At 35.8% G+C, this 23,511-nt stretch overlaps 1 protein-coding gene across 1 annotated transcript in view; it reads right to left on the bottom strand.

Annotated features, from left to right (window-relative positions):
- Nucleotides 1-914: 914 nt before the first annotated feature.
- MMP16 (matrix metallopeptidase 16) overlaps nt 915-23,511 on the bottom strand; it is a gene marked incomplete at both ends in the record, with an annotated part of 220,318 nt that continues 197,721 nt past the window's right edge. The window contains 3 exons of the mRNA XM_080938684.1: nt 915-1,249; nt 6,405-6,520; nt 8,335-8,485. Coding sequence (XP_080794810.1) covers nt 915-1,249; nt 6,405-6,520; nt 8,335-8,485 — 602 coding nt within the window. The remainder of the gene's footprint in view (nt 1,250-6,404; nt 6,521-8,334; nt 8,486-23,511) is intronic.

Genomic DNA, 23,511 nt, shown 5'->3' with positions numbered 1-23,511 from the left:
ATGGCCTGGGACAAAAGCCTAACAAAACTGGAGAGAACGTCACAATGATGCTGGGTCAGGAGGCAAGAGGGGTGGTTCAGAAGTATTTCAAAACAACCAAAGGTCCTGTTTGAATACAGCTATGCATATGGAAGTGAGGATACAGTGTGGACATAGTTGAGAACAGCTGTAGAAAATGAAAACGCATGTATTATTAAGGCTGTTACTATATTGCAGATATTTTGGCCCCTTGTTTGTTGGAAAATGGCTGTCCCAACAGTCTAGCGTCCTGTGTGTATGTTCCAGATCTCCCACCGGACAAAACAATGCGCAGGAGACTATCATCCGTAGTGGTCACAGAGCTATCTTCTTTGGAGACAAAGCTGTTTTGGATCTTCACACTTTCTTGAAAGTTCAATTGTGGGTTTTGTTTTTTTTTTTTTTGTTTTGTTTTGTTTTGTTTTAAACTCTTTCTTCTTTTGCTTTAAAGCAAAAGCCTATGGGTTTTCTGATTTGCTCTTTTGTTTTCTCTCCCTCTCTCTCTCTTTCTTTCTCTTTCCCAGAAATGGGCTCAGATTTCAGAAGGAAAAGTATTTTTTTTTTAATTAAGAAGAATTTTTTTTTCTTCTATATTTCCTCTTCTTCGGTTAATCCTGAAATTTTACTGGGCATTTAGCGTGCAGAGGAAAGGCCTAGAACTGAATGACAAAGAAAGACAGAGGACTGAAGAACGGCAGATACTGTGCATCATGGAAGCTTCTCCATGAATATATTTCCACTCATGTGCAGGACCAGCAACCATCTAGGTTTGGAAGGTCAGCCTCAATCAGGCTGCCACAAGCCTGCTCCTAGCTAGGAAACAGCCTAACAGCTCTTGTCTTGAATCTCAAGTTACCACAAACTCCTGGAAAAGAAAGAAAAAAGAAATCCCTACATCACACCCACTCTTGCATAGAGCGTTTACAGTACAGTATGTGGCGGGGTGTTCCTTTCCGCTTGAACTGGAACACAGTGTAAACCAATACAAGGAGGCATAAGGCCAAGATGCAGGGAATGACAATAGCTATGGCTTTCACAGTGCTGGCTGTGTTGTCCAGTTTGATGACAATGTCTACATCATCTGGTGGGCTGAGTCCTTCTTTATCTCGGTCTGTTGGTCCATCACAGCCCATAAAGTCCTTGAGGATGGATCTTGGATACCCAGGTTCTACTTTGAGGATCTGGTTGTTGAATTTCCAATACTCCTTTCCTTTGTAGAAATAGGTAAAGCCTGGAGAGAAAACATACACACAGAGGTACTGCTCATTTGTCACCATGAATATAGATAATGTATATAGATATGTATAATGAAATAGGCAACATCTCAAAACATGTAGCTTAATGTCTTAAGTTCTTTTAATTTCTAAAGGAAAGAAAAGTCATCAGTTCAACTCTTAGAAAGGCTCTGTGTACATCTTCCAGAGATTGTGTCTTTTTTCCTTCCTTCCTTCCTCCTTCCTTTCTAACCTTCCTCCATTCACGTTTTCTGTCATCCTAGAACTCGCTAAAGAGTGCAGATTGACCACACACACAGGACAATTAATTTTTTTTTTGCCTCAGTCTTTCCAGTGGTTGTGCTGTAGCTGTATGACATCAGACTGGCTCATATGTTCTGTTGTTTAAAAAACAAACAGGCTATGGCTGAAATGTATGCTACCTGAGGGCAACTTGGGGTGGTGATAGAAGGTTAGCTATTGCTATTGTAGACTGTATAGAGGGTCTCATTCTTTATCTGACTTATGGGAGTACTAGCATATGATTCACATTAAAATTATGACCTTTATCAGAGAATGCTGATTTGTTTTAAAAATTGGATAATTAGTGATCCTCATGGTGACATTATGGAGGCTGTTCCACAATTTCAAAGTTTCTCATCGATCTAAATCTCAGGGCATTTGCTCAATATCTTGGTATTAATCCTTTTTTGTATTCTTCCTAAATAACAAGTTTCTCCTTTATTATTTGAATAAGAGATCTTGACAAGTCAATGGAATGAAAATATTCTTTTCTCTGCTGGGAATTTTAAGCAAACATGTTGTTTATAGCATATTGTGCAGTATTCTTGTTTCTAGCTGCAGGTTATGCCTACTTTTTGCCTTTCTCTATTTGTAGGTTTGTGTGGGTGTGTGTGTGTGATGCCTACTTATTTTATTGTAAATTTTACCAACTAGCTATAACTGATGGAATTTAAAGGTTATTATGAAATGTTTTAGGAATTGAGAAAAATATATCATGAGTCTATGTTTAATATTAAAATAATACTTCTATTTAATCTATAAAGAAAGGATATAAGAAGTTTCAAACACCTCAGTAATCTGTGATCCAACATAATAGATGTTTTAAGTTCTTAACATATATAAACTTGCTGATTTTATTAGACACATTTTCAATATTTTAAGATACATAAACAAGTGTGTGATTATTCTCCATGGATTTGATTCTTGTTTTTGAGTAAAAACAGAATAAAATAGAAAAAAGTCTTTTTTTTCATTGTGACATATAGTCTCTCATAATAGATGACATGTTTAAAGATTCTCACATGTTCTTAGACTTTGTCAGATCTTAGCTGTACAAAGTATGTAGAAAAAAAAACTAAAATAGAGATTTTTGTAAGTCCCAAGTATCAAATGGAATAATGACTTTCATTCTTGATCAAAGAAACAATAAACAGCCAAGGCCAGAGTGTAGGTTCATTTCGGCAGTGTTTTAGCTCCTCCTACCCAATTATTTCAGAATGTAAACATAATCCTAGGGATGCGAGGACAGAGATACTGTCTTACTCTTCCTCTGGAAGAACAATGTTCACTTGATCCACAACATTTTATATGTTAGCTACAGGAAGTAATTGGAGGAGTTTTCCATTCATAAAAATTTATGGAAATGAATATGTAGCTTTATATTTGTTGAAAATTATAAGATGGAATTATAATATTATATTTATGAAATATTGACATTGTACAGAAGTTTTATGAAATAAAAGTACTTTATATTAGAAACAAATTTACACAATCTACACCATATTCTTCCTATTATTTTGTCTTTTTCATTTCATGTGATCAAATTGAATATTCTCTAAAGCCTATTTCTAAAGGCTTCCATTTATACAGCATTTCCTTGTTTTATAAATATATGTTGAGGTCAACTGGATCACTGTAACAAGCATTTATGGAGAAAACAATATACATATTACAGTCCCATCAATAAAGAACAAAAGATATAAAAGAGACTATAATGAAAGGGGTTGAGTTCTGAAGTCTGGGACCCAGTGAGAATTGTTTCTAGAGGTGTGAGTCTAAGTTTCTCTTCCTTAATTACTATTTGATCACTTTTTTTTTAAAACTTTATTTTAAAAAAACAAAGATAAAAGAAAACAATTTTAAACATTTCTGCATAAATGTATACAAATACATTTTTGTCAGTGCTTGGCTTTTTTTTCTTTTTTTTTTTTCTTTAAGGTTTGATACTCTGCATTAAGTTCTTACTAGTTACAATGAGCATTATGCTCAATCCTTACACACCAAGAAAATGTTGACTAATTCCGGGTTACATCCTGTTTTACATGTACTTTTTGCTCAGAAATAAATATTTATCAATTTAAGAATATATTTTGGGGATTATCTAGTTTGACCAGAGTGCTACAATCTAAGGACTCAAATGATGGTTGTGATTGCATGATATTACTATGGGAGAGTTAAATGAAGAAAAGCACTGTTTTTGTTGTTGTTGTTGTTTTGTTTTTTAACATTTATAAATGTTCCACTACTTAGATGAATTAATTTTGTTATGTTTTTTAAGAGATGCTGAGGTTCAGAGACAAGCACAATGACTGATATTGAATCAGAATTAAGCACCAGTTCATAGCTGGAAGTGAAATGCACGACTTTGCTTCTTAAATACCTTTGCTCAGACAGGAGCCACTCACGGGATAAAGAATTGTGCAATCTCGTGAATTTCAGATAGGTCAGATGGGTCATTATTGGTTATGTTAAACTGGAAATTATTTTGTTTAGTTCTGTAAAAGTCTGCTTTGGCCTTTAATTTTGAAGAGGAGTTACTCAATCAGAGCAACATGCCAAACGAGAGGAGTGCATAGATTCAAACTATTCTGCTAGAGAACTAGTGTTCCATCAGTCTAGTGAGACCCAGCGTTCTCATTCAGCAAGTTTGGATGAGAAATCCTGAGCACCTGTCAGCTAACACTCTTTACCATGATCAGAGATGAACAATATTATTGATTTATAGTTAGATATTCAAAGTAGGTGAAAGTACTGCTAATGGTTATGAAGGAGAAACTCATGTCCATAAGTGTCCTTATCTCTAACTTTTAGCAAAAAGTTATTTCTATAAGGTAATGAACAAAAGAGCAAGGTTAAGAAGAAGTCCTATCCACACTGACACATCTACAATTCAAATACAGTAACAGGTTCCAAGCATGAAAACAGACTTTTCACTTACCAGACATATATGTCAGAATAAAATCTATTAAGTAGGACTAAAAGAGGAAATCTGAAAGATTTGCAACAGCCACTTTTCAAATTTTGATTCTGAAAATAACCACTGTAAAAATTCAGATTTATTATCTTCACTTCTGTAATACCAGTTGATGAACTCCTCAGCTGTTCATTTACTATGAAATACCTGTGCTCTACGATGCTTGTGTTATGCTTCTTATGAGGAAATATTTAACAGAGAAAGCAATGGCCGTTCAGTGCACTTTATATTATTTTCATTAGTTTGGACAGTATAAGAACATTTTCTATTGTTTGGGTCTTACAAAGGAATAAGGCAGTCTACCTCAGTGGCACATTATTGCCTTAGGCTCTGTATCTATTTTCTCATCTTTTATTTTTTCTTGGATGAAATTAATTAGTACCCAATAAATAATAATGGTCAGATTGATTCTTGTAAAATACCTATGTGAGTTGTATTTGGAGATTTTTAACAGAAAGAAGTGATGTGGATATTAATACACTCAATCAACACAACCAACAAACAGAGTTCTTTTAACATGTCAGCACAAGACTGCAAACTGAAACACAAATGTGAAAAAATAGTTTGGATACAGTTAAACTGAGACTGTAATCATAAAGAAAGTATTTGAGTTGTACAGAGTGTAGGAATAATTTTAAGGAGAGTTTAATTTTCATCAATAGTCTTAGGACAGTTAAAAACCTTCCAATATGTTTTAAATGCAGTTGAAGAATAATGGCTAAGAAGAAATCACCCAATTTACTTGGCATGAGTGAATAGACTATAGTTACTTAGGGCAGTGTAAGAGTTAAGAGAAAAAGAAGCAATAGCAATAGCAGCAACAACAACAAAAAGAAAACTAAAAGCATTACAATGAATAGAGTTTCACTTAATAAGGCAACTGTTTAGGAAGCTGTGTTTAGCATTTCCTCTGTTTGGACCAAGTGAAAAATGAGGAAGACACAACAGCTTACTCACTGATCATGCCAATGTAATACAGAAAGTTTGCTAACTTTTTTTGTTTTGTTTTATAGAATGTTTTAGGACACATTGAAGAGTGGTTAAATGGTTTGGTATCAAATTTTAGAAATATGAGTAAATTTTGTTCAGCTCTAAGCTATTTAGCACAAATGAGTACTGGTAAAAAAAAGCCAAATAATTAAATAAATTTATGTATAATACTTGACACATAGAAAATGTTTATATGACACCAGAAAGTCATATTTTATGGCTGTAAAGGAAAATGAAATAAATTTAATATTTATATAATAGAAGTGAGATATTTCACCTAGTTGGGAATAACTTTAAAACCTATAATTTACTTTTAAATTTATTAATTAATGTAAATTAATGGCAGATTTTGACAGTAATGAAAGAATGAATGAGAAAAACATTTTATTGTTCTGTTTTCTTTGATGTATGATTACCAAACATAGTGTTTATGGCTTCTGTATTATTTCTTATGATGATATCAATATATTCAGGCTACTGATTATGTTCAGAGAATCTTCAGTTAAACATGATTACCAGAAAGTGGTATTGTAATTGGCTAAACTTAAGACAGTGTCTTTGAGAAGAATTCCTGTTCCACATACATTTGTTATTATTGAATTTTTCAGAAAATTTAATGGGTTAGTAGATCAAATTACTAAAAAGTATTTAATCCTCAATAGTACACAATTATCTATGTTTGCTTCTAATGAATTTAAATAATTATAAAACATAAAATTTAAAAGAACCCAGAGTGTAAATTAAATGTAAATTTCTAAGGAGAACAAAAATATAAATAGCTATCCTAAATATGAACATGAATAACTCATATTTCTAGCATCATATTTTCAAATAATTTGTTTTAACATGAAACTGTGATATTAAAACAGAAAACTTAGGAGCTGAGTAATGTGTGCAGAGTGTACCATTTTCCTTGTGGACGAAAGCTCCCTGAGGTGATTCAGGGATCCCTTTCCAGATGGTGATGGGCTTGGGGTAGCCAGGGTCCATGGTTTTCATTTCTTCACTGTATCTCCAATACCTAAAATTGGATAATCAAAACATCACATGTATGTAAAAGTCACTCATGCAGGTATTTGTATTTTCACTAAATGATGGCTCCTTCCTGTGCACCTGTTACTAACTTTAAAAAAGTTACTGATTGTAAACATCGGAAAAAGTGACATAAACATTATTTTCTGTCTTCTGCAATTTATTATTATCCATATTCTTCATACAGTAAGATGACTATTCAATATTTTAAAGCTAATAATCATGCAAAATGCTTAAAGCTACATAAGTAGATGAATAATTCATAAAAATGTCACTCAAAATTATATACACATCTATATATAACATAAACCTGTACATTGTCCTGAAATATAATCCTGCACAAAACACACAAGCTCTAGCTTTTATTAACACTGAACTTTTAGATATATAATGATATAAACAAAAAACAATTAAAAAATGAAGATAGAAAATAAGTTACTAATAGCTATGAAGAGGATATCACATAAATTGTTATAAATCAAGATATTAAAGCATTTGAAAGTAAGTAATTTGTAAAAAAACATTAATATTTTAGGCAATAAACTAGAAAAACAAAAAATGAGTGAGCAGCAGTGAGAGAGCAGTGAGAGCAGTGAGAACAGTGAGAGCAGAGAGAGCAGCAGTGAGAACAGCAGTGAGAGCAGTGAGAGCAGCAGTGAGAGCAGCAGTGAGAGCAGTGAGAGCAGTGAGAGCAGTGAGAGCAGTGAGAGCAGTGAGAGCAGTGAGAGCAGCAGTGAGAGCAGTGAGAGAAGTGAGTGCAGCAGTGAGAGCAGCAGTGAGAGTAGTGTGAGCAGTGAGAGCAGGGAGAGCAGTGAGTTCAGCAGTGAGAGCAGCAGTGAGAGCAGTGTGAGCAGTTGAGAGCAGTGAGAGCAGCAGTGAGAACAGTTAGAGCAGAGAGAGTAGTGAGAGCAGTGAGAGCAGCAGTGAGAACAGTGTGAGCAGTGAGAGCAGGGAGAGTAGTGAGAGCAGTGAGTTCAGCAGTGAGAGCAGCAGTGAGTACAGCAGTATATTACATAAATCTAAGGCCATTTGGCACTATCAGAATCCAGTTCCCCCACCACATAAAGTTTTGGATAGCCCAATACATTAGAAAAGCAAGATCCTGATTTAAAATCACAACTCATGATGTTGTTAGAGGACTTGTAACATCCATAAAGAAATACAGGACAACACAGTAAACAGGTAGATCTTTTAAAGAGGAAACAAAAAAGCACAAAAATCCCCTAAAGAATTATAGAAAAAGCATGACCAAACTGGTGAAGGAATTAACAAAACCACCCAGGATCTAAAACTGGAAATATAAGTCACAAAGGGAGACAGAAAACCCAGGAAAGAGATCAGGAGTAATAGATGCAAACATCCCCAACAGAATACAAGAAATGGAAAAGAGAATCTCAGGGGCAGAAGATACCATAGAAACATTGACACAACAGTCAAAGAAAATGCAAAAAGCTCCTAACAAAAACATCCAGGAAATCCAGGATACAATGAGATCAAACATGAGGATAATAGGTATAGAAGATTATCAATCTAAAGGGGCAGTAAATATCTTCACAATATTATAGAAGAAAACTTCCCTAACCTAAAGAAAGAGATGTCCAAAGACACACATGAAGCATAGAGTCATCTTAAATATGCTGTATAAAGTACACAATGAGAATATTTCTGGCATAATAACACTTTTGTATATACACATACATGCATCATTCATAGTGAATGTCCATCACTGTGTAGGAACCTTGATTTTTCCAATCATTAGTTTAAAGCTAACATGTGTCAACAGTGTGTCACCCACATACTGACCTGTCACCTTTGAAGAAATAGGTTTTGCCAACATCTTCCCACCATATGGCAGAATCAATACCGTGAGGGGGGATTCCGTTCCCTAGGGTAATCAAGTCATGAGGGTATCCAGGTTGAAGAGTTGTGTCTTTGAACACCCAGTATTTGTTACCTGTATAACATAAGTGTAGATATAAAATGTATTAGTAAAGCATAAATTACAAGATACTTGTCAGCGTAATGCATGTAAGTTACAATGCAAGTGCTCCTGAAAATCAGTCAGTCATTAGCACACCTGGAACAGTGACATTCTTGTTCAAACATTAGTGTGATTTTTCAAAAAGAGATATTATGAATAAGTTCCTAAATAGTCTAAATAAAACATTTAACCAAAACATGAAATAGATCCACTACTAAATGATATGATCTAAATCTGAGTGTTAAAGTAATAATTAAATTTACAGATTAGCCATAAGAAAACCATTCTACATCAAATATTCTTCTCTTGGATTATCAAAGATCTCACTTCTATGAACTGCTAACATCTTCCTGAGCTTTTTACATACTGTACCCGTTTGACTTTGTGATGATAATATCTCCCTTGTGTGAGCATTTCCAGTGGGTTGATACTTTCCTTTTAGTATATAGCATTTATAAGTATCATTTGTCAAACAAAACTCTCCTCTTTTGACTCTGTGGTTATTAGAATTATAGAAATGAAAAATTAATCATAAACTGCTCAAAATTGCAGAGTATAATACACAAAAGCAAACAGACATTATTTAGTAATGCACATATTTGTAAATTGTCAAAAGAGGACACCTCTCATACATCAGTGTTTTTGTCATACTACACTCAAAATAGGCTTAGTGAGATAAGTCTAATTTATTGTTTCAGAGATGGGGTATATTCATTGTTTTAGAGTTAAAAGCTATTTTTAGGGTTATGGGTACAAAAGGGATAATTGTTCATAACACCAAGTGAGCAGGAAGGGCTGATTGGTTATAATAAAGTATTGATTATCATGTGGGTGGGAAGCCGGAACAGGATCTGTGTGCTGAGTTACGGAGCATTTCAGAGTGCTCTATGCAAGGTCATTTTTCAGACAAGTCCAGATAAGACCAGGCAGCTGTGTTCAGGGATATTCTTTAGACAAAGAGAAGAAGAGACAGGGAGGCTCCACTGAGAAAAGGAGTTCCCCAATTTATACAGAGCTCAAAAAGCAATCCAATCATGGGAGATTGCAAACTTAATGGGAAAGTCCCCAACAGTGACTATTTCTTCACTGACAGTTAATTTCAACTTGACATTTAACTGAGACTTTCTTTTTTAGGGTCATCAATACTTCAACTAAATCATGCTCCACTGTGATATTTTGAATGAAAATGACTACCATAGATTTACATATTTGCATGTAGAGTTCTCAGGTAGCAAACTGTTTGAGAAACTTTAAAACAATTATGGGCTTTGGCTCTGTTCGAGTAGCTGTGGCCCTTGGGAGGTGTGTCACTGAGAGTGAATCTTGAGGTTCAAAATACTTATCTAAGACCCAGTGGTTCTCCATACTTTGCCTGAGGGTCAGGATGTAAAACCTTCAGCTACTTCTCTAGCATCATATTTGCTGGCATGCTACCATGTTTCCTGACATGATGATAATGGACTAGGGCCCTCAACCTGCAAGCTCAAAATTAAATGCTCTCCTTTATTAAACTTGTATTGGTCATAGTATCTCTTCACAATTAATATATTAAATCTTATTTGTAGAGTCAATTGACCATTTACAGTAGTTTCTTCCTTAAGCAACTAGGAAGACACATTATATTTTTACTTTGCCCTCTGTAGTTTGTTTATTGTGTCGTCATCAACACATTAATATTTATGGGTTTTTTTTCTTGGTAGAAATGCTGTTTGTGGTTTCAGTGCTGGGTTTTCATCTCGCTATTTGAAGCTTTTGGTACCTTTGGGGCACTGGGTCTGGTCAGTTGACATAGGTCACTAGAGGCAGGTCTGCTCTGCTCTGTTGCCTTCCCACTAAGGTATAAATAGCATTATTACACAGTCCTTCTATTTGTTCTGCCTTTCCTTCACGCTGGGAGTGACTGAATTCCCATTGAAACCACAAGTCAAAATCAGCTTTCTTCCTTTTAGTTATCTGTCAGGATTTCTGTTGCAGTGAAAAGGAAAGTGTCTTCTACAAATCACAAAATCAACTCTGTAACAGCCATATTGAGAATGTCTATTATGCACACTTTTACTAATACTGAGATACTGACATTAAAGTCAGTAAACATCTTTTTCCCTCAAAGAATTACCTCCGTTCTCCTTTCTGCTGAACAATTTTATGATCAGCCATTCCATCTGGGGTAGAGATTTACAAATTAGTGAGATTATGCCATTACTAATAGATGTTATGATTTACTTGTCTTTACATAATTTCAATCTCTCCCGAAAACAAGAAATATAATAGATTAGAACATTCATGCTACATTTATGGATGCCTGTGCAGAGAACACCATGAAGATTTATTTAAGCAAGGGGAATTTAGTTTCAGTGAACTGAAAGATCACTGGAGTACAATGAGCAAGTAAACAACACTAAGTACCAAAATAATAGGCTCCATATTCTTTGGAGAGCATTGGTAAAGCTTTCAAGGTAGTCACATTAGGGAAGGAGCATGATGAATTTTAATTTTCAAAACACTTGTTTGGCGTCTTTTCATAAATGTTATAGACAGAAAAATGTAAACATAAGACCAGTCTTTTGTGAGAATAAACTAAACTAGCCTGTTCAATAACTAACTTCTTCTGTCTTCTGATTCAGACACTAGAGACACAGGAGTGAACAAGGCCAGCAATATTTCCTGTCTCATAAAGCTTATAATCTAGTGATGGAACTAGGGGTAAACAAATGAAAAGCAAACAAAGTCACAAATAAAAACAACTTTGGAGAGAAAAATGATCATGTTGAATAAAACGCCATTACTAGGATGGAGAAATATTAGGGGCAATTTTGTGCTGAATACAATTAAGATCCCAATTCAATCTTTGGAAGGTATGGATGTGCAGGTGTCTTAAGAAGTACCATTTGCCCTTGCATGTGCACATCCATGTGCACATGGAGTCCAGAGGCCACCATCATCTGTCATTTCTTACGGACTGTCCACTTTGTTTTTTGAAACACAGTCTCTCATTGGCCTGGAGGTTTGTGAAGTAGGCTAACCTGACTGGCTAGTGATCAACACAGAAATACCTGTCTTCACCATCCCCATGTTGGCTGTATAACTCATAACAGTCTCTACTAGATAAGTAAAAGCTGTTTTACATGAGAGAATATTGAAAGCCAATGGTGCAACAAGCCCAAAGTTTACTGTAGGGTTATCAAAAAGCAGGTGTAGCAGAGATGGTAAGGTATAGATGAGGACAGGGAATTACATAGAAATTTCGATTTTATTTTATTTTATATATGTCTAAAGACATAGGAAGCAATTGACAATTTTATAAAATGATTTTGTCACAGTTTGACCTAAATTGCAAAAGATCAAAGTGGAGAGGAAAAATGCACTGTTTTCAAGTTGGAATTGGTGGGTATCACTTGGTGATGGGATGAAACAGAGATAACATTATAGATTATTCTCAAGTCATGCTTTATTGATATAGACAAGAGAATATGAGTTTATTGAATTAGAAAATGAGACTAGGGATGGGTGGAAGCTGCAAATTCAAATTAACAGTATAAAATATTAATGACATTTCTATGAACAAGCTAGAAGACATAATTGTATGTGCCAGTACAATAATTATTATTATTTTTTACAAAAGGACCACTTGTAGAAATGGTGAAATGCAGTCAAAAGAGGAAGAAGACAAAATGCTGATGGCTGAAGTGTAGAAATTTATGAAATGGAGAGAGAGAGATAGAGAAGGAGGGGACACAGGTAAAAAAGCTGGGCCTCCCTGGTGGCAATGTCAGTAGTTTTGAACAAAACAAATGGTATATACTATGAAAATTTTTCTACACAGTTAACTTCTAACTGAAAGGCTGACTTCTTGCTATCACTTGTGTCCGAGTTTCATCTAGACGTGATCTGATATTCTGACAAAAAACAGAAACCAAAAGTAAAACAAAAAACAACAAAAAAAAAAACCCCAAAAAAAACAACAACAACAACTCAGGAGAGAAATGGTTTATTTTAGCTACAACTCCAGATTATAGTCCATCATGGGGAAACCAGGAACATAAAATAGGTCGTCACAGCTCTCACTAAAACTCTTCCCTTCCCTCCTCTTTTCACATCCTCATGGCTGGCCTCTACTTCTCTACTTCTCTCTACCTCCTCCTCCTCCTTCTCCTCTTCCTCCCCCTCCTTCTCACTGTCTCTTTTTCTCTCTGTCTCTCTGTCTCTCTGTCTCTCTGTCTCTCTGTATCTCTCTCTCTCTCTCTCTCTCTCTCTCTCTCTCTCTCTCTCTCTCTCTGCCTTTCTCTGTTCTACTACACTCTCAACTCCCTTTCACATGCCCTAAATAAACTCTATTCTATACTACTAAAAATATCAGAAAGAGCAATTTGAAAATTCATTTGGAATAACAAAATCCCAAGATAGTGCAAGCTATACTCAACAATAAAAGAACTTTCAGTGGAAACACTATCCCTGACCTCAAACTGTATTAAAGATCAATCAAGATAAAAACCACATGGTATTGGTACAGAGACAGGCAGGTAGATCAATGGAACAGAATTGAAGACCCAGAAATGAACCTTCACACCTATTGTCACTTGATCTTTGACAAAGGAGATAAAACCATTCATTGCACAGAGAACAGCCTCTTTAACAAATGGTGCTGGTTCAACTGGCACTTAGCATGCAGAATAATGCAAATCAATCCATTCTTATCTTCTTCTACAGTGCTCAAGTTTAAAACCAGGCTCACTGAAACTAAAAGAAGAGAAAGTGGTGAAGAGTTTAGAACACCTAGGCAGAGGGAAAAATTCCCTAAACAGAACACCAATTGTTTATGCTCTAAGATCTAGAGTAGACAAATGGGACTTGAACAAATTGCAAAGTTTCTGTAAGGAAAGGAACACAGTCAACAGGACAAAATGGCAACCAACACATTGTAAAAGGATTTTTATCAATTTTACATCTGGTAGAGGGCTAATATCCAATATATACAAAGAACTCAAGTAGTTAGACTCCAGAGAATCAAATTATACTATTAAAAATGGGTACTGAGCTAAACAAAAGATTCCCAACTCAGGAATACCGATTGGATGAGAAGCACCAAAGAAATGTTCAAAATCCCTAGTCATCAGAGAAATGCAAACAAATTAAACGCAAATTAAAACAACCCTGAGATACCACTCCACACCAGTCAGAAAGAATGACTAAGAACAAAAAGCCCAGATGACAGCATATGCTTGTGAGGATGTGGAGAAAGAGGAACACTCCTCAATTGTTGGTGAGATTGCAAGATGGTAGAACCACTCTGGAAATCAGTCTGGCGTTTCCTCAGAAGATTGGACATAATACTACTTAAATACCCAGCTATACCACTCCTGAGCATATACTCAAAAGACACTCCAACATATAAAAGAAGGATACATGTTCCACCATGTTTATAGCAGCCTTATTTATAATAGCCAGAAGCTAGACAGAACCCAGATGTCCTTCAATAGAGGAATGGATACAAAAAAATTATGGTACCTTTACACAATGGAGTACTACTGAGCTATTAGGAACAATGACTTCATGAAATTCCTATGCAAATGAGTGTAACTAGAAGCAATCATCCTGAGTGAGGTAACCCAGTCACAAAAGAACACACATGGAATCCATTCACTGATAAGCAGATACTAGTCCCAAAAGCTTTGAATAACCATAAAATAATTCACAGACCTTATGAAGCTCAAAAAAAAAAAAAAAAGTCAGAATGTGGTTGCCTCAGTTCTTCTTAGAAGGGAGAGCAAAGCACCCACAGGAGAAAATGAAGGGATAATTAGAGGAGCAGGGATTGAAGATCCTTCTTAAACTGCCTCACCTGGAGATCTATCCCATATGCAGCCGCCAAACCCAAGCACTATTGCTGATGCCACAAAGTGCTAACTGGCAGGAGCCACATATGGATGCCTCCTTGGAGGCTCTGCCAGAGTCATAAAGATACAGTAGAGGATACTCACAGCTAACCATTGGACTCAACACAAGGTTCCCAATAAAGGTTCTATAGAAAGGACTGAAGGAGCAGAAATATGTCTGCAGCCCCATGACAAGAACTAACCAAACCCTCCAGAACTTCAATGGACTAAAACACCAACCAATGAGCACGTATGGAGAGACCCATGGCTCCAGTTGCATATGTAGCAGAGGATAGCATTGTCTGGCATCAATAGGAGAAGAGGCCTTTGGTCCAGCGAAGATGATCTTCCCCAGTGTAGGGGAACACCAAGGTGTTGAAGAGGAGAGGCTGGTTGGGGGAGAAAGCACCTTCACGGAAACAAGTGGAGAAGGAGGGGGATGGCAGTAGGCGGAAAGGGGTTAACATTTGAAATGTAAATATAGAAAGTATCTTATAAAAGCAAAAAAGTAACAAACAAACAAACAAAAACAGCTGGTCCCATAACGTCCACATTCAAGAGCTGAGAGTAATGTGAGCTCAGGCATGCTTACTGTATTTAGGCCCCTCTTTATATTTCCAAAATCCAAACTCCAAACTCAGGAAATGGTGCGGCCTGTAGAGGGTTTGTGTTTTCACACTTATTACAAAGAGATGTAAACATCTCCCCACATACATGCCATTTGATAAACTTAAGAAGCATACAAGTTAGCCCACCCCCAACTGAATCTCTGCTCCCCAGGATTTCCAGGTTGTCAACTTGACAATTTTCATTAACCATCACCACCCAGTTCTTACAATTTTATTCAGGCAAGGTACATAAAACTTGTTCCACTGATCACATAATAAACCTTGTTTCTCTTGCAAGTACTTGTCCTTTGAAGGCCATTTCTATTGTCAGTAATAACAATGCTGTTCCCTTTTGTCTTTTATTAGCAATTACTCCTTGCCTCTTTCTCCATTTTTCAGTCTCAACACTGAAACAAGGATGAGGAGGAGGAATTGATTGAGTAAGGAAGCTGGACCGAAAGAGGAAGGGAAGGGGAATAGAGTAGGGTCAAGGACAGACTGAGCTGTGAAGGGACAAGAAACAGGGTTCTGTTAGAAAGACAGTGAGGGGAGTATGTGCTGTTTCTGTGCTGTGGGTTATCATGTCTTTTCTCCCTAGAGTTCTATGAACACGTTATCTGAGCTGTCCTTTTAACTGGACAAGACAGCTTCTTTATGAACTTAGAGCATCCAAGTTCTATACAAAGTATAACATCTATATGAGCCTCCCAGCTTTTGAATCAGAGTCCTGGCTTGTAGCCAAATGAATTCTGCTGACTTCTTGCCAGCATCCTCAGGGACTTGACGACAACTCTGTCGCTTGTGCTATTGTAAATCTCCTTTCCGGCTGGCTTGCTTCTAGGTTGTCTCTCTTTCATTTATTTTTCTCAAGGCAATAGCAAATTCCTTCTAATGTTGATTTTAATAACCCCCAAGAAAAATTCTTTCTTTATTTATTTATTCCTCTCTTACAACTTTATTTTTAAAACAGAGAGATACATATACAGATTTTTAAAGGCATTTTGGCATAACACTATATGAATATTTTTGTCCGTACTTAATTCTTTTAGAGGTTTGATACCATGCATTGAAATCCCACTAGTTACCGTAAGCATGAAGTACATGTGGGACAGAACATAACATGGAAACAGTCAGTTTTCTTGGTGAGTATAGATTAAGCATAATGATCTTTGAATACCCAAAATTGCCACAAGGCTATATTCTTAGCTCTTGGATTATTAATGATTTAAGGTCCCGGTGTACCACACGCTGAGAGGGTGCTATAAATTTATTTTCCTAAGAAGGACTGAGGCTTTAATACAAATATATTTATTCCAAGACTCCTTTCAACATGGTTTGTTTACCTCATCCTCATACCATGTATCAGCTACCTACAAAAATGTGATCTCTTCACTATTTACATGTGATCTTTTCTGTGGGAGTACCCTGCCTGGATAACATGGTTCTGTTAAAGCAGCAGAGTTCCTGGCCTTTGTCTTTATCAGATTACTTAGTTAAAGGTTTACAAGGTGAGAGCCACTCAAAGCTGTGAGAAACCACAAGAAACAAAATATTGACGTGTAGTATATGGCACCTGAAAGTAATGTAAGGTTCTGAATAATGGCTATTGGTGCACAGAACCATGCTTAAACTACAAGAGGAATCATATACAAGATGCAAGATCTAACAAAATACCAAGACTATGTAAATGATATGGAATTTACCAACTTTGAATCTTACCAGAAAAGCTAGAAAATTAATGGAGGGGAGGGGGAGAGAAGTAGGGTATAACATTTGAAATGTAAATACAGAGAATATCCAATATTAAAAAAAGAATTGCACTTGACAAAACAGAGGTGATGTGGTCTTTTCTTCAGTTTGTGTTATATAAAAACTAAACTGATTTACATTCAACTCACTTTATTTTTTATATAAGAGATAGCTTTTGCTTAGGTTATAGTCAACATGCCTGACTCTCATAGATAATATTGATCTGTAACACAGAGTAAAGGTTTTCGCGATATCTCAAATGACATTGGCATGTTCTGATAGAAGTGGAAAAAAATTGATCTTATTGACACTGTATTGGAGGAGGATGATACAGCATCAATAAGTCAGATAAAGCAGACAGGTAGAAAAAATAAAAATGATAAACAGAAATAATAGTAGAGAAGCCATTAAAGATTAGAAGCCACAGGGAATTTGTGGGAATAATCATTCTCATCCAGTCACAATCCATTTATTTACAGCCTATAATGCCCACTGAGGTAGGGGACACCCTGTACTGAGGAAGAAGACAATATACAATTTTCTCACTTATGTGGAGCTTCTAGAGTACATATATGCATGCAATGACATTCTCAGGCAAATGGGTGGGATTAGAAAATGTCATGCTGAGTGAGGTAATGAAGTCACAAAAGAACTCATAGGGCATGCATTCATTGATAAGTGATAGGGAATAATTTTATCTCTTCCATTCTTGGCTTTTATTTTTGGAACCTATGATCATTTTGTTTGTTTTAAATATCTTATTTTAATGCATTTCCAAGTAGACTAAAATTATTATTCCCTATCCCTTTAGTCTCTCCAGCTTCTTCAAGCTTCTTTCCCTCGAACCACTCCCATGTTCCTCTTTACTCCCAAGTTGATAATTTTTAAGAAACAAAACTATATATTAAAGTTTTTATTCAATAGCAGATAATGCATTTTTAACACCTTCTTAGAAGGTAGAACAAAATACTCACTGCCTCACCTGGGGATCCATCCCATATGCAGTCACCAAACCCAATCACTCTTGCTGATGCCAAGTAGTGCTTGCTGACAGGAGCCAGATATGGATGCCTCCTCAGAGTCTCTGCCAGAACCTTACTGATACAGAGGAGGATGCTTGCAGCTAACCATTGGAATGAGCCTGGGGACCCCAATGGAGAAACTAGAAAAAGGACTGAATAAGCCAAAAGGGTTTGCAACTTCATGGGAAGAAAAACATCAACAAACTCTGCAGAGCTCCCAGGGTTTAAAAAAACAACCAACAAGTACACAAAAGAGACCCCTGGCTCCATTTGCATATGGAGCAGAGGGTGGCATTTTCTGGCATCAGTGGTAGAAGAGGCCTTTGGTTCAGTGAAGGTGTGCTTTCCTAGTATAGGGGAATGCCAAGGCACTAAGGTGGGAGTGGGTGGTTGGGAGTGGGAGCATCTTCATAGAAACAAGAGGAGGGGAGATGGTGGTGGTAGTGGTGGGAAGAAGAAATAATATTTGAAATGGAAATACCTAGAATATTCAATAAAAATATTTTAAAAACCCAGAAATTGAGGAAGTTTTTATAGTACAAAATCTAAGAGGCAAACATAGTTATATGTGCCTTAAGTGCAGCACCCAGGAGACAGACAAGTGGCCAGTTTGTGGACAGTCGTTTTACCTAGTTAATTTTAAGGCAGCTAAGGTTACTTGGTGAGATTCTATTTTCAAAACAAATTCAACGCAATACCCCTCAAAAATCAGAACACAATTCTTTACACTTCTTTAAAAGAAAAATATTAAACTTCATGTGGAAATTTCACCTAGCACTAAGGGAAACAGACATACAGACCCACAACTAAACATTAGGTAGAACTTTGGCAATCCTGTGGAAGAGGGGGAGGAAGGATTGTGATATCAGAGCAGTCAAGAATACCACAAGAAAACCTACAGAATCAGCTATGTATCACAGAGGCTGAACTTCCAACCAGAAAACATTTATACAACTGACTTAGGACTTTTGTAGATAAGTAACAGTTGTGCAGCTTGGTCTTTAAGTAGAATTCCTAACAGCAGGAGCAGGGGCTGTCCCTGATCTGCATCCTGCCCTTGCATCTCTTTCCCCTAAGTGGACTGCCTAGTCTAGTGCAAATAGAAGAAAATGGGACTAGTCTTACTGCAACTTGATATGCAATTGATAGGCTGGTTGATATCCATGGGATGTCTTCCCTTTTCTAGAGACAAAAAGGAAGAGGAGTAGATAGGGAGAGGATAGAGGGAAAAGGCTGTCAGGATGTAAGGTAAATTAATGAATTAGTAAAAATAAACAAAATATTGCACATTGGTGAAAATTTTAGCACATAATATTTACTGGCTGAATTTCTGTTCAATATTTATATATTTGTTGAGAAACCCTCAAGGGGTTAAAATACTATCAAAAAGACTTTCTTTTGCTTAGGTTGCAATAGGTTTGTTAGGAATATGTAAGAGCCTTGGATTGAAGTAGAAGTGGCAGGCAGCAAGTCTACCAAACACAAGCTCGAGATCATTGGTAGGTCAGTATATAGATGATTTCCTAACTTTGTTTAATGTAAACTGTCACCACACAGTAATAGTTGGGAGAAATTATCAGATTTTAAGTGCATATATAGTGTCTTATTTAAGATTTTACTGCACCACTCTTGGTGTTTTACAGACACCAGAACCGAGGCAACTCTTAAAGGGACAACATTTAATTGGGGCTGGCATACAGGTCTATTACCATCAAGGTGGAACATGGCAGTGTCTACACAGGCATGGTGCATGAGGAGCTGAGAGTTCTACATCTTCCTCTGAAGGCAGCTTAGAAGACTGACTTTCAGGCAGCTAGGGTGAGGGTATTAAAGCCCATGCTCACAGTGACACACCTACTCCAACAAAGCTACACTTCCCAGTAGTACTATTCTCTGGGCCAAGCATATACAAACCATTACATACAGTGACGCTGAATAATAAACTTACTCTCTATATTTATAGATCTATCAACCTTAAGTCAACATATCCATATTTTTCTTACTGATTTGTATATGGTTTCATTTTTTCCACCAATATGACAGAAGTTCATAAATAAATACATAAATTCATAAAGGCATTAAATATCTTTGAGAAAGATTTACTTTTGTAGTCTACAGTATTATCAAATAAATAAATAAATAAATAAAAACATTTGAATTCTAGGCCAGTGTTGCAGTGCCGGGAGTGTGAACCTCATATTTCTCTTCAGAAGAACATTTCAAATCAGATAATCATCTTTCTTTGAGAAGTTTAACAGACTTTCTGATAAACTCTATGACTACATTACCCAGTTCTCTCACTCCTTGGACATGTAAACAAAAGGATGTCATGAAAGTTTTGGAAATGAAAAGTTTTAGACATTCAAAGAATATGGTTGCTAGATGTCAGACTGAATTACAAATGAAAATAAAAATTGTGTGAAAATTAAATATTTTTGAATACTTACAAGGTTTAATATAAAATTAATGGGAAGTTTTTGTTATCAATTCTTAAATTTTATTGTGCCATTAAAGGCTCCTTAGCAAGGCCAATAAAACAAAGAGAATTAAAAAGTTAGGATGGTGTGTGTCATTAAATTTTATTAATTAATATAGTTAATTAATGTAGAAATTACTTCAATTAATTTATGTAAAATAGTATATTAGGTTAAAATCAGATAGTTGATATGTGCTTTTATTTAAGCCTTCCATTTAAGTAAAATTTTCTTTTCCCAATTTTAAAAGGCGAGAAATCAATTAATATTTATAATTTAAGTAACATGACTGACAAGTTCCGCCTTTATTCTTTAGCTATAGTAAGAATCCTGAACATCAATTGTAGTCCTTACTCTTCATTATCACTCACAGACACATACTAGGTGTTTCCTCTCAGAAACTTATTGTAGATTTCTTTTCACCATTGCACTGTCAAAGAAGCAAGTTACTTTGATCTTATATTTGCTAGACCTTCTAAAACTTCCAGAAGCAACCATTTGTGAGCAGCATCGACAACTGCTCGCTCATTTAAAATGATGAGCAATGGAAGAAGCAGGAACCGTTATGAAATAGGCAACTTTTGGCCATTCGCTGCTCTGGTCTATTTTTAGACGATTCTCATTCTTCTTATTTGCTTCTTATTTGGTATTTAATACTTTTCTTCTCAAATTTACGAGCCTTTCTGTCTTCAGATGCATATTTAAGTTGTGATTCTGTAAGTGATTTTTTTTTGCCCTGAAATAAAACTGTCAAGCATGCTACAAAATGATTTTTAAAGTTACTAAGTGACAGCGAAGTAGGAATTTGAGACAAATTTTAAAATGCTTGATTTGACAACGGTTTGTTCTTCATTTTAAAGTTTAGATTCTTCATGAGGGAAATTTTACCAGTTCTACTTTCTACACAGATTATTTTTTGATATTATTATCTCATAAGCATTCACTCAACATGCCTTATAATTAAATGTAAACATCTGCCATCATTATGTTCCCAAATGTGATTTTATGATATCAGCTGTCTCAGAGCAATATGAGGCAGCTCTCTATAATCATGTGCAGTAGATTTCCTCACTTTTCTCTCTGACAGGCAGGTGTACTTGAAAGCATGTTGGACTTCTTTCATACGAAAGTAGCGACCTTAAGAACTGCAATAAAGGAGATGCACTCAGTCTTAGCTGCAAAATGTATGGTAGAGGAATAAGGGCAGAAAGTTGATCTAGACATTATAAGCACAAATGTAACCCAATCATTGATTTTTCAACAAATAGATGCTGTAAATATTCTGTGTTACAGCTACACTCATACCCAGTTCACACACACACATGTGCACAGTTGCTCTGCAGAGCATCTCAGAAAGTTACAAGAGACATTATGTGAGGACTTCTTTCTAATCACTTTTAGTTAAGTGTATGAATGTGTGTGTGGTTCTAGGAATGTCAATACCACAGGAGTTATTGGATAAAAGGCAAGGTGATTGTGAGCTATCAGACATAAGCACTAGAAAGAGATCTCCAAAAAGTTGTCTCTCCACCATCTAGAATGATGAAATGATCACTTCTTCTTCTTCTTCTTCTTCTTCTTCTTCTTCTTCTTCTTCTTCTTCTTCTTCTTCTTCTTCTTCTTCTTCTTCTTCTTCTTCTTCTTCTTCTTCTCCTCCTCCTCCTCCTCCTCCTCCTCCTCCTTCTCCTTCTTCTCAACCTTCTCATTCCTGTCCTCTGCCTCTACCTCCTCCTCCTCTTTTTTGTAAGGAACTGTATATCTAAACATTTAGTGAATTTTAAAATAATCTTTAAAATGTTTATCAACTCCTGCCTTTCCTTATGTCACAAAAATCTCAAGCAAAACTAATACTTGGGCAACCAGTAAAAATAGAACAGCAATAACAATTAAATATAACATGGTGAGATTATGCAAAAGTGTTTTTGCTGTCATGTTTCATATTCATTACCAGAAGAGATTCTTATTAGAGAAGGCATTAAAAGTCATTTCAAGATAGTAGAATATAACATTCAATTAAGATTATACACTGTTTTTAATATAGCTTCAGTCAATGTTTATCTCTCCAATACGACTTACTTCCTCATTCTATTAAATGTTCTAATAGAACATAAGCCAAACCAGAAGCTGCTAAGAAAGTGGAAGCCGTGCTGTTAGGGACTCCACTTTATGATGTTTACACTTCATCACCTGGGACTGAATTATAATGAGAAATGTATTATGTGGGATTTTATATTTAACATGCACTGGAGGAATAAATGAATTAATTCTAACACACATGATCAAGAATATTTGAATTTGGGGACCACACAAATTGATGGGTTTCTCATTTGCCTGACAGCTTTGATGTCCTTGAATGAGTTTATCTGTTCTGTGCATAGACAGACCATCGTTTAGGTAGCCTTTGGTAGAAGGTTGTTTCCATCTACTGAAAATCTTCTGCACGTCAAATAAATAAATTCCCCCAGAAAACTTTGACATATATTTTGGAGTCCATTTCTGAACTATCTCTTTTCCTGATATCTACTTTTCTGTCTGCATGCCTATGACTTACTGTCTTCAACATTAAATTTAAAATCATACTCTTGTTGACATAATAATCCTAATGATGTTTTTTTTTTCATATTGAGTGTTTTGTGTACAGACTTTAGAGTTAGTTCAACCATTACTAGATACACTACAATGAAGGCTTAAAAAGTTTGAGAGGAGCGGCAGTCACTCTACGGTTGAATGTGATTGAACTTCACACCGAAATAGTAGATAGAGTGTACGGCACTCATGAATGAAATATTCTTAAGGATTCTTTAGTTGAGTGAAGTTTTGTAACAAATAAGTGGTACATATTGTTTTGAAGTTGAATTTGAATATATTTAAATTTTTAAATGATGTAGCTTTTAAATTTATTTATGTTTGCTAATTTAGTAGTCAAAAAAAAAAAAAACTCTAACAGGTAGCTTTTTTAAAATTTAAACTAAGCATTGCTTACCTTTGTTGTTTAATGTGTTTGCAAAGACATTTGCTTACTAGAGCCTCTAGGATCATCATGCAGTAAGTCCTCAACGTAGTAATGAGGTGTACTTATGGTTCAGTACAATAAAGAAATTGTTTCCCTCCTAAAAGCAGGTCAGTAGTCTTCCTTCTCATTAAGTGTGCTGTGAAACTGGTTATATGAAGAACAGTTGTCCGGCTCCTGTCTTATTGCACTGTGGGAATTGGACAGTGAGAGTTTGCCTACATCCCTTCCTTTTACTGAGGAGTTTCCGGCCTTTTCCCTAGTAC

This window comes from Micromys minutus (genome assembly GCF_963924665.1).
Source record: "Micromys minutus genome assembly, chromosome: 26".
Classification (NCBI taxonomy): Eukaryota; Metazoa; Chordata; class Mammalia; order Rodentia; family Muridae; genus Micromys; species Micromys minutus.
The sequence above is the reverse complement of the archived record's forward strand: the minus strand, read 5'-3'. Positions and strand labels throughout refer to the sequence as shown.